The following is a 15,668-nucleotide window of genomic DNA, read 5'->3' as shown; positions in this document are numbered from 1 at the left end:
ATTAAAATAAAGGTAAAATGTAAAGGTTACGTCAAAGTGGAAATAAGCCAAAATTGGATTGAAATAACATAGGCCAGATTTGGTCTATGAGCTTCACGGAGGCTGATGCCTTGCTTCTACAGAGGCCCAGTGAACTCAGTGGGGATGCACATAGAGCTCACTGGGGGACTGGTGCCTTAGTAAGATTAAGAAGATTTTTGAGGAAGACCCACAGATTACATGATCTGTCTATATAAGCCGTATCCTAGTGCACCATGCTCCACCCCATCATCATCTTTTCAATTCCTCCTGAAAACCCAATCCCTTCACGAAATCTGCATATACAGCTAACCTCAGTATCATATTGTTACCACTACTGTTTAAAAGTGATATATATTTAAAAACTCAGATCATCAAAATTTCCTGAATTTCCAGGGCATTCACATCTGAATTTTAGATTGTATAAGCTACTAGGGGCAGAGAATATGCCTTTATTAATAAGTTGTGTGGCAATGAACATAATAATATTGCTTAAGTGCTAAAATTATTTGTATTACGTTTCAAAATGTGATTTCCCCCCCCCCAAGTATGTAAATATAGTGATTAAACTTCACACAGCTTCAGGAGTTATACTGGAGATCATGGGTTCGTTATACACTTCAGACTGGCAGGCAGCACATTAAGCCAGGCCTGGTTTTGAAGCCTTGATATCAACAGCGAATCTCCTCAGGCTAGTAGTGTTCAAGCACAGTGGCAACCAGCAACGTTCCACTGTGTGCCAGCTCTTGTGAGGATGTGTTCGGTAGAAATTTTAAGAATACTGTCCTGATGCTGAAATAATGTGATTGGCCAGAGGTGAAGGTCGTAGTCATTCTTGGGGCCCTTCTGCTGCATAGAAATAGAGGCGGTCAGAAACCTAACATTTTTCCCCTGTAAGAGATTTTAAACAAAAAGCTTCCATTTGAATTTTTTTGGGTAGAAAAGTTTGTTTTCCCATTGGAAATTTTGAATCAACATGTTCATTTAATTTAAACATAAAAAGTTGTTTTGTGTCACTTTCTGGGTTTCAGAAAACAAAAAAGAAACGGCACTAAGTTGAAATGAAAACTTTTGTTTTGTGTTGATGTTTCTTTTCAAAATGTCTTTTCAGGTTTTTGAAACAAAAAAGTAGCAAAAATTTTACGCCAAAACAAAATGTCCATTCAACATAAATATTTTCCTCTCAAATTTTCCTACAAAAAACAACAACAAAAAATTCAGTTCAGACAAAACTATTTTTTGGTAGGAAAAATTTCCTCACAATTTTTTTTTTGACCAGCTCTACCTAAACTGAGAGAAAAAACACAGTAACTGTAGTGATATTTCTGCCAAGTAAATATTAAGGATTATCATCTTTAAAGTGCTTTACGAACATTAATTAATTCTCAGCACTCCTGCGGGCTTTTTTTTCACTGTAGAGGTGAAAAAACTGAGATATACAGTTACCACCACCTTCCCTAAATCCAAAGAGTCACAAAGGGGATTAGAATTCATATGTACCTGGCTCCCATTCCTTTTTTTTTGATCACTCGATCAGGCACTACTGTCTCAAGAGTAGGTAAATGGAGTAAAAAGTAGAATCAGCATTCATAGTGATTGGCTACACTTGTGTTCTACACTAAGGCTTAAAAAAATTAAAATCACTAGTAATCTGAACATTATATAGAGTCCAATGCAATTCTTTTTGTTAATGCTGTAGCAGGCTGGCAGTGTTTGGCTAACAGGGCATGGCATTTCAAGTAGTGTTGATTCTGCCAGTAAAGGGTTAAGTGGGTTATGGTGATTTACTGGGAAGGTGACTGGTTATTGCTCTTGGACATAAGAGACCTAGAAGTGGCTTTCTGGAGTGAGATGATCCAAAAGGACCAAGCAGTCCTGAGCAGAAAAACCCTACAAGAAGCCAAACCTGGGAAGAAGGGTTTTTTTAAGCTCTTCTATTTTTTAATTGCCATTTTCTCTATTTTATTATTGTTTTCTTTGTTAATAAAGTCAAGCTGTAGGAAAGGGGTGAATTTGGACTACTATATCGATTGTATTTGTAGAAAAGATTGAGAACAGTGCACAAAACCTTGCTCACAAACCCTTTGGCACAGGCAACCTATGTTATTTAATTAAAATGAGAAATGGTAGAAATACATCACTCATCAACCAATTGGCATGAGTTCAATGTGCAGTTCATCTAGCTGAACCACCATCTGCGAGCAGACCAATGCTATCATGCAAGCTGTTCCCTATCTACATATTCCCTTTTAGATCAGCAAGATAATTCTACATTTGATTAACATACACAATACTTATTCAAAGACAATTCAAAGTTGCAAGCAATAGTGTGTGTTAACCAATGTCAGGCCAAGAAAAAAATGACTAGATAAATGCTAAATGTTTTCAGTATGTTATAGGCCTAACTTTACCCATACACAGATATGCTGCAATTATAACACGATGAACAATAATATTCAGTAAATCCTTGCATGGGAGGCCAGTTTGTTTGGTCTTCTCCTTTTCCCTTCAGGGTACAAAATATTCTGGATGCTTTGGAGACTTGTAGTTTGCTTTTCCTGTTCACTCCTCAAAAATTGGTTTGGTTCTCCAAGTGTCTTTACAGTCAAATACACACAGTTCATTGCTAGTGTTACTATTAGGGCTAAACAGAATAGTAAGTACAACATTCATATTTATTTGAACAAGGACGCACTTATTGCCCAGTGATGCTCATTTCCTTAAGAGAAGTCACAGAGATCTCAACTGAGGTTTCCCCTGGATAGAAAATCAGATCTTGAAGTGAAACTTGTATATATGGTCTGTCAAAAATAATTAGAAGAATGTAGATATACATGGACACAGAGTTATAGCTTAGAAGTACTTGATGGGTTTCATTATTTTATTATCATAGTGCCTAGTTATAACATAATTGTGGTCTTACATAGGACTAATCATACCAATTCTGGCCACTGCTATGTTAAGCAAAAGGACAAACTGCTCTGTCTGCAGTAAATTATGCACCTTAGTTTGACATTCTGTTTTTTATTGTAATATTACAAAGAAAGCAGTTATTTGCAATAAAATTTTTGTTGTTGTACAATCCTCAAAAAGAAAACCACTACAGTACAAACAGTATCAGCAACTTAGACGTATCACAGCCCCAATACTTTGCAATGTTAGAAACATCAGTGTTAGTAAAGCTTACCTCTCGGAGTGTTGGCTTGCCTTTGAAAAAGTCTGTATTTTTGCTGCTTTTCGGTGGGTTAAATTTTAGATTTAGAAAAGCACATCCATTAGCAATAGCCTCTAGGGGAGCAGGCCCTTCATATGGAAATCCAAGTCCAACAAACAACTGCAAAATAGAAAAGATACATCACCTAGCATCCATTAATTTTGTTTCCCTTTAGAAGGCACTAAAAACTCAGTGTTAAGCTAAAATAAACGAGAAAGATTTTAAATGTACAAGCCTTCAAAATACGTCCACATAACAGTTTGAAAGGAATTGGGTAACATTTCTGACAGAACTTTTAAATAGTTTCATGCTAAATGTTGCTAAGGATTTGGCTATTCTCCCTCACTCTCTGCAAAACTAAGAGTAATGGAATGTCCTGGAAAACACGTCTCACAATAATCTTCCTGTAAGGGGCTGGAGAGAAAACTATGGCAATCCACTCTAAATTAAACAGAAGGTTTTTCATGAAACTGATGGAACAACAGTCCCTTTCAGTTATGTTTTGGGAAAAAAGACATTTGGTGGTTTGATTACAGTTCAAACAAAACTGCTAGAGCTCTCTGGTAGACCAGTAGGTACAGGTTTTACAACAGTTACATCACTGACTAGCTATGCCACTTTATTTTTTCCCCTGACTAACTTAGTAGTTTTGCCAGTATAAACACACTCAGGCCAAATTGAACAAGCCTTCTGATAAAAAACAGTAGATGGCAGCAAACTTCAGTTAAAGACCCACTACTCAGCAATAGCACTGCAGTGACAAGCCAACAATTCAATTCCTCCATTCTAAACTGAAGGGGGAAAGGCATCAGTGCTTACTCTTACTGCCAGCATAAAGACAGTTATTGGGCAACAGGAAATCCAACTGAAAAACATTTAACATTTTGTCACAAAGAAGTCACACCCTTGTGCAACAGCTATTTAGAAGCACTCTCTTTCCCCGCCCTGACACCTGAGAAAATTGAATTAAATAATGTCTCTTTTTATTTTAATTTAAAATGAGTATACAATGGGTTGGTTTAAAAGCTCTGAGATATGATAGCTACAGCTGCCACAAATCTCTAAACACCACCATTGAATAGATCCACGCATATGCTAGTTTCAACTACTGCCTACTAGATCTAAGGCTCATGGCTATTAAAATTATCCATTCAAGACATGACATCTCTCTTTAGCAAACTAAGATACTCCCCATTAAAATTTTTACTTCAAGGGAAAATGAACTCTTGAATTAAAAAAATTCTAAGTGACTATAGTCAGAAGCCTATTTCAGGCTACATATAAAAACAGTTTAATTTAATTTGAAGCATAAATTTGTAATATCAGCCCTGTTGTAGATAGGCATTGCCGCATTAGGTCTTTAATCCGCTCTAGCCTCTGGCATTAGCAGTTTAACATTATGAGCTGACTGGCTCTAAAAAAGAAATCCGTAGAACAGCTTGAAATGTTAACGTCCCTCCCCAACTCTGAGAACACTGAATCTCTGTGCAATCATAGAATCACAGGGTTATAAAGGACTGCAAGGGTCATCTAGTCTAACCCCCCTGCCAAGATGCAGGATTTGTTACGTATAAACCATCCAAGGCAGATGGCTATCCAGCCTCCTTTTGAAAACCTCCAGTGAAGAATCTTCCACAACCTCCTGAAGCAGTCTCTTCCATTTTCCTGCTGTTTTTACAGTTAGGAAGTTTTTCCTGAGATTTAATCTAAATCTGCTATGCTGTAGTTTGAACCCATTGCCTCTTGTCCTGGCCTCTGTGGAGATGGACAGGTGAAAGATGGGAGGCTCAGAAACAGATATTTCCTTCTCTGAAACCTTTGCCTTTTCTGATGTGGCTATGTCCTCTGGGAGGGAAGGAATTGGATGGGGCGGGATCTCTGGGCTGTCTGAGACTTGCAGAATTTTCTCTTGTATGTAGGAGCATAGATACCAAGAGAACACACAGTCGCTCTAGAATCCTTCAGTGTTCACGGAGACTCGCCCATACTATCTGCAAACAACTTAGGTCCATCAAAAGGAAGGTCCTCAACTGTACTCTGAACTTCCTTTGGGAAACTGCAGAGCCAGAGCCAAGAGGCTCTTCTCATCACCACCGCTGTAGCGATCCAACTGGTGGCAGTATCAGCAGCATCGACGGAGGCTTGCAGGGTTGTCCTGGCAAATAATTGGCCCTCCTCAACAATTGCCTGGAACTGCTCTCTGTGTTCCGCCGGCAGACGGTTGATGAACGAGGTTAACTTGTTATAATTGACATGATTGTATTTTGCCAAAGCCCGATAATTGGCAATTCTAAACTGTAGGGAGGCTGAGGAGTAAGACTTCCTCACTAGTAGGTCCAGGCATTTGTGGTCTTTGTCCTGAGTCCTGGATTTAGCGTGGTGCTGCCTACCACTTTCATTCACCGCATCCACTACCAAGGAGTCAGGTGAGGGATGGGAAAATAACTCCAAATCCTTTGCTGGAACATACTACTTCTTGTCCACTCTTTTCCCCGTAGGCAGAATAGAATCTGGGGTGTGCCAGATGATCTTTGCTGGATCGAGAAGAGCCTCATTGACAGGTAAAGCTATGTGGACCAATGAGGGTGAGTGAAGGATGTCAAGCAGCTTATGATGAGACTCTGTAACCTCCTTGAGGGGAATCCGCAAGGAGTCTCTGTCCCTTTTGACCAGGTCCTGGAAGGATTTAAAATCAACCACCAGGGATCAGGAGATGAACAGGAGATGTTGGCCATAGGGTGGAAATTCCTTCACTGGTTCTAAGATTGCTCAAAGAATTCCTCTGGAGGATCAAATCTACTAGAGGAAATACTTGATGCCGGTTGCTCCTCTCTATGATGGGTACTAGATGCTCTGGGGAGGGCAGGGAGCATGTGGCTCTGTGGGCTACCCCTCTCTGCAGGCACTGCCCCTGCACCTCTCCCAACCAATGGTGCTTGCAGGCAGAAGCAGCATGCAGAGGGAGACCCCTGTCCCCACACCCCTGGTACCACGCTGGCTGCTTCCGGGAGCAGCATGGGGCCTGGGTAGACAGGAAGTCTGCCTTAGCGGCAGCCACACTGCACTGCCGGAGATCGCTATCGACTGGGAGATCCTCTAGGATTGACCGGTTGGTGACCATTGTATTAGCCCATTACTGTAAATACCATAATAATTTAGAAAAACTCAGGCATGCAGACTTTGCAAATAACGGCAAAAATGAAATCAAAAATAGATTTTCACTTTGTTAATACAGTTAATGTTTTGTATTTATTGAGCTAGACGAAGATGAATATTTAAAAATGTATTTGGTATATACCAGATCACACCCCAAATGTTACAGTTCCAAAGCTTTGGGTCTTTCTCTCTCATTAATATCCTTTGCTTACCTAGAAAGTTTAATCTATTCTCTGGCACTGATAGGTTTATCACCATTTGTGTGTGCATCAATACTGAACTATTTTGTAATACATTCTATTCTGAACTGCAGAAAGAGAGATGGCCCAGAGCTGAGAGGCACACAACAATGGAGTGTTACTCAGATACATTTTTCTCACACACATGAAAAGCTCACTGGATAAGCACAGTCCTCTTGTAAATGAGAGAAACACCTTTAGAATAGGTTCCCTCCACTGTGAAATTCATGGAACCAAAAATATAGCACTGTGCTCCCAATAAGCTTCTTTTAACTATACTGCTGTGTAAACCACAGCATGAAAAAGTTAATAAGTCTGCTTGCTTAACATTGCCTACACAATAGCTGAACAGGATTTCTGTTTTAGAGATTGTTACACTCTGCAGCCAAATGTTAACAAGACACTCCTTACGTTATTACAGCTGTCTGGAAACTGGAATTTCTATTCTGCAGGAAATTTCTCATTTCTAAAAAAAAAAAAAAAAAATTTGTTCGGAATCAGAATGAAAAGTTGGAGTCATGAAATTTCCACATTGGGGGTGGAGTGGACGTGAGAGATGCATGACGGACATTTTCAAAGAATTCTGTTTGGAAGAACAAAAATTGAATTTTTAAAAAAAAATTCCAATCTGAACTCCCCAACTGCCTTCCTGGCAGCCCGGGGAGTCTAGAAGCCTGGGTTAGGCAGGAAAGCTTCGACAGAATCCCCCTCTTCCCAGAGGAACATTTTCATTCCGTCCAATCAGCATTTTCCAACGGGAAACTGTTCAGTCAGAAAATATGAGGTCTAGCTGTTGTTATGCACTACATCAACCACACACTTAAGCTAGCCATTTTATAAGTTCTCCCTATTTGAAAAATGCCTCTTTTGAAAGGCATTTTCAAATTCTGATCTATAAGCTGCACAATACAGTGGCAGCTTCAAGCTTACTTGCTAACTAAGAACTATTTCAGATGTTTCAACCATATATTTGGGGCTTGCAAAGCAGTGATCGAAAATCACAATTTAGTGGTCATCTACTGCCAGCAAGTTAAAGAAGTATGGACTGGATGAATGGATTATAAGGTGGATAGAAAGTTGGCTAGATTGTCAGGCTCAATGGGTAGTGATCAATGGCTTGATGTCTAATTGGCAGCCGTTATCAAGCGGAGTGCCCCAGGGGTCGGTCCTGGGGTCGGTTTTGTTCAACATCTTTACTAATGATCTGGATGATGGGATGAATTGCACCCTCAGCAAGTTCGCAGATGACACTAAATTGGGGGGAGAGGTAGATACACTGGAGGGTAGGGATAGGGTCCAGAGTGACCTAGACAAATTGGAGGATTGGGCCAAAAGAAATCTGATAAGGTTCAACAAGGACACGTGCAGAGTCCTGCACTTAGGAAGGAAGAATCCCATGCACCGCTACAGGCTGGGGATCGACTGGCTAAGCAGCAGTTCTGCAGAAAAGGACCTGGGGATTACGGTGGATGAGAAGCTGGATATGAGTCAGCAGTGTGCCCTCATTGCCAAGAAGGCCAACAGCATATTGGGCTGTATTACTAGGAGCATTGCCAGCAGATCGAGGGAAGTGATTATTCCCCTCTATTCGGCACTGGTGAGGCCACACTTGGAGTATTGCATCCAGTTTTGGGCCCCCCACTACAGAAAGGATGTGGACAAATTGGAGAGTCCAGTGGAGGGCAACGAAAATGATCGGAGTCTGGGCCACATGACTTACGAGGAGAGGCTGAGGGAAGTGCCGTTATTTAGTCTGCAGAAAAGAAGAGTGAGTGGGGATTTGATAGCAGCCTTCAACTACCTAAAGGAGGGTTCTAAAGAGGATGGAGCTCGGCTGTTCTCAGCGGTGGCAGATGACAGAACAAGAAGCAATGGTCTCAAGTTGCAGTGGGGGAGGTCTAGATTGGATATTAGGAAAAACTATTTCACTAGGAGGTTGGTGAAGCACTGGAATGGGTTACCTAGGGAGGTGGTGGAATCTCCATCCTTAGAGGTTTTTAAGGCCTGGCTTGACAAAGCCTTGGCTGGGATGATTTAGTTGGTGTTGGTCCTGCTTTGAGCAGGGGGTTGGACTAGATGACCTCCTGAGGTCTCTTCCAGCCTAATATTCGATGATTCTATGGTTCTTGGAACATGTTGCAGAAATTGGATCGAGTTTGAGATGGAAAATTTTTTGAGGGTGCTCCATACTGACATATTTGTGGGCATCTGTATTTTGTGATGGACTTAATTATAATTTGTACTGATCTCTGACTTTTCAAGGACAGAATCCTTGTTTGAGGCTTTGCACTAACTGGGAAGTACAATACTGGAGTTCACAGCATGAAAGAATGTGGTTGGCCCTTTATGTCTGAAAACTTATGCTTAGAAATGGAACTTTTGAAGGTGAAAGTGTCTCTGAAGGTTTATTATTATTATTTTAGAGGCAAAGCTGAAAAAATAGCAGGTTTATGCTTGAAGCTGCAATTGAACATATAGATGCCAGCTTCACCATTGGCTATAGCAGTCATCATTCAAGTGCTTTTGGTGTCCTGACTATACACTATGATCTACTGAACGGAGAAACATAACTGAACCATTAACAATTTGCTAGACCATTTTATGCAGGTATTGCACAAGGAGGGAGGAGGAGGAGTGGCTTCTTCCTGTGCCTACACTTAAACAGGATTCGAGACACAACGAGGGAATGTGCACATGCATGTTATAAGATTTGTTAAACTACCAGATCATGTCTTTCAGGATATATTGCTTTTGGGGGAAATACTGTTCTCACTGTCCTTTAGCAATGCAATGTTAGAATGTGGGGTTTCCATGATTAACTTGATACAAACAAGCCAACCCACCAAGATGCAACAAACCAGCTGATGCAGATACAAGTGAATAGTCAAAGTGAAGGTGTTTTATAATCATGTCAAGCTATTCTCTCCTGCCCTGCAGGAAAGCCATGAACAAAATATTCAAATGCACAGTCACAGTGAACACTAACAGCAAACACTAGTGGAGGACTACTTTAGTATTGTGATCAGATCACATACAGATTTCAAGTCAGGTGACCAGTCACTGTATTACTGATGAGATACTAATCATAGATATTAGATTTTTTTTTATTCAAATCTGACTACTTTATAAATCTCATTCCCGCTCTCAATCTCAGGCTGCTGCTATTTATTTTTTATTAAAGCAAGTGTAAAGCTAAATATATCAGAGTGACTAAATGTTAGACATACTAAAAAAATAAGAGAAATGACAACCCACGTCATAATAGCCCATAAAAGAATCAACAAGCGATCTCATTTGGTCATGACATCAGCAAGACATTTCATTTTGATTGACTTGAGAATGAGACAAGACCCTAAACACTGGAACAAGATCTGATGTCTTAGCTACCTGTAATCTTTTTTATTTTTTTTATTTTTTGTGTGTTAGCCTGGCTATGTACAAGCAAGCAAATCCTTTGTTTAAGAGAGCTTTGATAATTATCAAATATCAAATTATCAAATAACAAACATTATGGAAAAATATTTGAAAAATGTCACTAATATGAATTTAAAGATCTAATTTAAAGAAGCAAAGATTATATTTGAAGAGATTATTTAAAAGCAGATGTAACAGGCTAGCATTTCAATAGCGGTCTCAAGAACCTACAGCTGCTAAACACCATCATTTGAGAAATATAGCAAACTCTCAAAGCTACAGTGTCAGGGAAGAATCAAAGCATAGCAATAATGTGGAAACCCTTTCAAACTCTCACAAACCCTTGTAGATTTTTGCAAGCTGCAATGCAGGGATCCAACATTTTTAAAGACTTCAATACTTTGGCACAATGATAGTGACATTTTATATTACTTCTTTTATCCAGACAGATCTCATGAGCACTTTACAAACTATAGTGTTTTCCATTTAATTCAGTCACTAATCAATCTGATCAATGTAATTTGGATCAAAATATCAGAAGCCAAATCATATAAAAACAAAACCCAACTCCCACCTTTTATTTTGACAGTACTAGGCTATCATTATTGGATGATTCAATAATAGCTATGTAAAATTGCTTAATAATGAAAACTAGGATTTTGAGTGTAATACAAGTAAAAAGGAGCCCCACGAAGACTCATGTTACCGAAGAATGATTAGAGGTAAAAACTTAGTTATAGGAAGTTATAAACAGTATCATGTGTTATGCAAATTGTGATAAGCATCCTGGAAGTTAAATAAGCAGTTGAACGTGATTTCTGTTTTAACCAGTAAAGAGAACAAATTTAACTGGAGAGATTTATGCTCAGGTTATTATTAAAATGCCAATATTTACCCACAGTGGAATCCATGATTAACACAATAATTTCAAATTCTAAATGCAGGGGAAAGCTGTGATCTGTGGCAAATATAAGTACATGCTGACTTTTTAAATGGTAACATTGTGTGTGTATGCAGAAAGTACACATACATAGTGGTTGTCTTTAAAAAAAAGTCAGTTTTCCCATAGCCACTGCACAGAAATGCAAGGCTACCACTGTTTCCCCCTATACTTTGAATAGGAGATCTCTGTGATAAACTGCATAGCATGACTGAAAGGAGCTTACTTTTTAGTGGCTTCTGTTGTAACAGTGCACAGCAACAAATCAACAATGGGGAAAAAAGTGGAAAGGCTCCATAGGGGTAAAAAGTGAGGTGGCAAAGTTTGCAGATGATACTAAACTGCTCAAGATAGTTAAGACCAAAGCAGACTGTGAAGAACTTCAAAAAGATCTCACAAAACTAAGTGATTGGGCAACAAATGGCAAATGAAATTTAATGTGGATAAATGTAAAGTAATGCACATTGGAAAAAATAACCCCAACTATACATACAATATGATGGGGGCTATTTTAGCTACAACGAATCAGGAAAAAGATCTTGGAGTCATCGTGGATAGTTCTCTGAAGATGTCCACGCAGTGTGCAGAGGCGGTCAAAAAAGCAAACAGGATGTTAGGAATCATTAAAAAGTTGATAGAGAATAAGACAGAGAATATATTATTGCCCTTATATAAATCGATGGTATGCCCACATCTTGAATACTGCATACAGATGTGGTCTCCTCATCTCAAAAAAGATATACTGGCACTAGAAAAGGTTCAGAGAAGGGCAACTAAAATGATTAGGGGTTTGGAACGGGTCCCATATGAGGAGAGATTAAAGAGGCTAGAACTTTTCAGCTTGGAAAAGAGGAGACTAAGGGGGGATATGATAGAGGTATATAAAATCATGAGTGATGTGGAGAAACTAGATAAGGAAAAGTTATTTACTTATTCCCATAATACAAGAACTAGGGGTCACCAAATGAAATTAATAGGCAGCAGGTTTAAAACAAATAAAAGGAAGTTCTTCTTCACACAGCGCACAATCAACTTGTGGAACTCTTTACCTGAGGAGGTTGTGAAGGCTAGGACTATAACAGCGTTTAAAAGAGAACTGGATAAATTCATGGAAGTTAAGTCCATTAATGGCTATTAGCCAGGATGGGTAAGGAATGGTGTCCCTAGACTCTGTTTGTCAGAGGGTGGAGATGGATGGCAGGAGAGAGATCACTTGATCATTACCTGTTAGGTTCACTCCCTCTGGGGAACCTGGCATTGGCCACTGTCGGTAGACAGGATACTGGGCTAGATGGACCTTTGGTCTGACCCAGTACAGCCATTCTTATACATTCCATTTTGCAAATTTAAAATCACAAAACATTTCCTTCACAAACCCACTGACTGAAAATTACACATTTTATTTGAGCCTGATCCACTAACAAGTTTCTATGCTTCAAATTATCCTCCTAAAAAATTGTTTATTTTATCCTGCATAAACCTGTCCAAGGGTAAGGGAATTGAATGGCAAATTGGAAAAAAGTGTTCTAACCTCTGGGGGAAAAAGTTTATTTAAACGTGTACACTGCTCTTATCTTAACTTTAGTTCAAATACAGACCATGGGACCATAGGCAAAAAAACGCTTTAAAAGTCTCTCTCTGCGCTCACGTGGAGCTGCGGAAGTAACTGAATGGAGAATTAAATGCTTTTTATCACTATAGAGGGATGTGACTCCAGGTTGAAGTCATTGGTAGGGCAGTGTACTGCAGTGCAGTTGTCAGATAGCACCTAGCTTTTAAATTGTGGATTTAAAAATGAACTAAATTCTCACAGATGATCATCTCTCTGCTCTGCTTATCAGTTACAAAAAAGGAAAAATGAGTTTAATGATATTTTGAAACTGGTTTTAAGAAGTCTCTCCTAGGCCGGATGGCATGAGCTAAGTTTTCTGTAAGTGGCTGCCAGTTTGTCAAGCACATGCACAGTTGTTAGGGCATTCTTAGGTGCTTGTACATACCGAAAGGCCAGGTTAAATTCCCTTTTATTTGGCTTTGTGTTTCTAAAGCCCCTTAATGCAGGTGTCAGCTAATGGCAAGATGGCATTTGAGTTCTTCAAGTACAGTAATTCTTTAGTGGTTTTAGCATTTTTTCCCTCTTGGCAATAAACTTACTTTTGTTTCTCTCAGCAGAAACTGCAAATCTCGCCCACTAAGGATGCCATGGTTTTTCACGTAGCTGGGCATATGGACAGTACTTGTCCCGTGGACGGTTCCATGGACTTCCATGTAGGTATGAATGATGTCCAAATAAGCCTTCTTATCCTATAAAATGAAACAAAATTCGTTTTAGTCTTTACAAACAAACTAAGAAGTGATGCTGTCCCAATCAGAACTGGTTATCTACCTAAACAACGTCCCAAAGCCCTAAATGAAAGGAGGTCAGTGGTTCTCATCTTTCATAACCACATCTTTGACATAAGACTCGATAGTGTATTATATGATTAGCATTTTAAAGTCTTAATTTATAAAAGTTTTGTGCTAGTTTGCAATACAGACAGCCCTGCTCCTGTTCCACAGAACTCAATGGGAAAATTGCTATTAATTTCAAGGGGGCACAACCAGGCCCTCAATACACGTTTACAAGTCAGAAGTTGAACTGAAAACATTTCTACACATAATAAACTCAATTTTGTAACCCACACTTACTCCACTTTCATTGGACTACTTATGCAAGTGGTCACCACTTTTGCACAGTCATGCAAACAACAGTTGCACAGTTTGGCCTAAAAATAATAGCTTCCTGCAAACTGGTTAGAAGAGTTGTTGAGATATTTCTGTCATGAACTCAATATAATTGGCCTTGGCTCATCCTCACTGTGAAGAAAGGAGTTGTTAATCTTATCTCACTAATGCCATGCCCCTGCTTTCTCTCAAGATTTGGACATAAGCCTCCACACAGTCTAGTCCTAACACCAAGAAACAAACGTCTTGACTCTTTGGTGGCAGGACCATTTCTAGGCTTGTATTTTCTACCCTACTTGATTTGTCATAGGCAACCCCTACACACCATTATTTGACAGCTATGTATGAGAAAGTTAGCCAACGGTGATACTGAAGTTCCCTCAAAGGGGAAGTAGACTAGGAAAATCCTATTACTTGGAAGCCTGGGACAATAAGACACCAAGCCTAGACAAGTGAAATTTTATAATTTACTGCTTACCAAAAATGGACGTACATTAAGTATTCAGTGTAGCCAATCTGAGGCTTGAAAATAAAAGATGGTTTCTAGCTTTAGCTTCCTCTGTGGTTTGGTAACACTTGCAGGGAAGTGGACAACTTGCTCTTTCACAGCCTCCCCCATTGCTAAATTTCTCTGATCAGCCAGTTGTGCCCCACACTACATTTTAGGAAGAATGCACTGGCTAATTATTATTTATGTCAACAAAAATATTGAGAGAACCAAACTTTCTTGTCTGATAACTAAATCCAAGATCCAGATTGTCCTTGTACAAATCAACTTATGAAAAAGGCTTTCGTAGTCTGGCGGATGGAAAAAGGCAGGGATGAAGGAGCTATCCAACTCTGGCAGCTGCTGATTAGTCTCTACAAAACCTTAAAGCCACAGAAAATACTGTATAAGCCACAAGATAGTTAATTCAAAGGCTATCTAGACAATAATAATAATTAAGTACAGTTAAGTACTACTTCCTACAATCCCAACAACTCAAAAATATTTCATTAGGATTAGGGACAGGGAAAGGCAGAGAGTATAATGAATAAACTCACTTGAGAGAAAGGTTTCACACAGCATATTACAGTAAATGAAACAGCAAAACAGAATTTACATTCTTAATATTGGCTGAGAAAACTCATATAAAGTTATGCATAAACAGAGTTCTGAAAAGTCAATTTTCAAGACTAATAATAGTAAGAATAAGAATAGTAAACAAATAATGCTTAGCTCTTATATAGTGTTTTTCATTATTAGATCTCAAAGCATTTCACAAGGGAGGTCAGTATCTCTATCCCCATTTTACAGATGGGGAAAATGAGGCACAGAGAAGTGAAATGACTTGCCCAAGGTCACCCAGCAAGCTCATAGGAGAGCTGGGAATAGAATTCAGGTCTTCTGAGTCCCAGGCTAGTGCTCTATCCACACGGTCACAATTCGGTATTAACTTAATGTGTTTTGGGACTTTTTAAAAATTATTTTTTCCATTGACTGTTAAAGGTGCCTGATTCACATCACTTCAGCTGTGACCAGGAAGGGCCTTTTCCAGGGCTAAAAGGGTGTTCTGTCTCCATGCCTATTGTCAAAGGCTTTGTCCTGAGGTGCCTCCTCCCTTTTATTGATTCAGCCTTGCTCTGCAGTCTGAAATCTTTAATGGGTACCCAGGTTCAAACCAAAGCAATGCAAGGTCACTGTCTTGTCTAACTTCAAAAAGGGTACCTTCCCCTACTCAAGGCCTCGGTCACGATTCAAGTGCTCATCAGCTGGTGTGGATTAATGCATCAGCCCATTGCGAATACAGTCATGAAATTCAGAAGATCCCAGAAATTAGAGGTGGAAGGGACCTACACTATTAGTTCATCTCCATCCCTGGTTCTTGTATATTTACTAGCATTTTGTCTCAAGCTATGAGGCTTTCACCACTTCCCTTGGAAGACCATTATGAAACACTGTATAGACTTCAACACTCCTGGCCTT

At 39.4% G+C, this 15,668-nt stretch overlaps 1 protein-coding gene across 1 annotated transcript in view; it reads right to left on the bottom strand.

Moving 5' to 3' along the window:
* MGAT5 (alpha-1,6-mannosylglycoprotein 6-beta-N-acetylglucosaminyltransferase) overlaps positions 1 to 15,668 on the bottom strand; it is a 165,048-nt gene that overhangs the window by 16,435 nt on the left and 132,945 nt on the right. Inside the window, exons 11-12 of the mRNA XM_065413559.1 lie at positions 13,133 to 13,282; positions 3,206 to 3,352 (exon numbers count right to left, since the gene is read on the bottom strand). Coding sequence (XP_065269631.1) covers positions 3,206 to 3,352; positions 13,133 to 13,282 — 297 coding nt within the window. The remainder of the gene's footprint in view (positions 1 to 3,205; positions 3,353 to 13,132; positions 13,283 to 15,668) is intronic.

Source organism: Emys orbicularis, chromosome 11 (assembly GCF_028017835.1).
Source record: "Emys orbicularis isolate rEmyOrb1 chromosome 11, rEmyOrb1.hap1, whole genome shotgun sequence".
Taxonomy (NCBI): Eukaryota; Metazoa; Chordata; order Testudines; family Emydidae; genus Emys; species Emys orbicularis.
The sequence above is the reverse complement of the archived record's forward strand: the minus strand, read 5'-3'. Positions and strand labels throughout refer to the sequence as shown.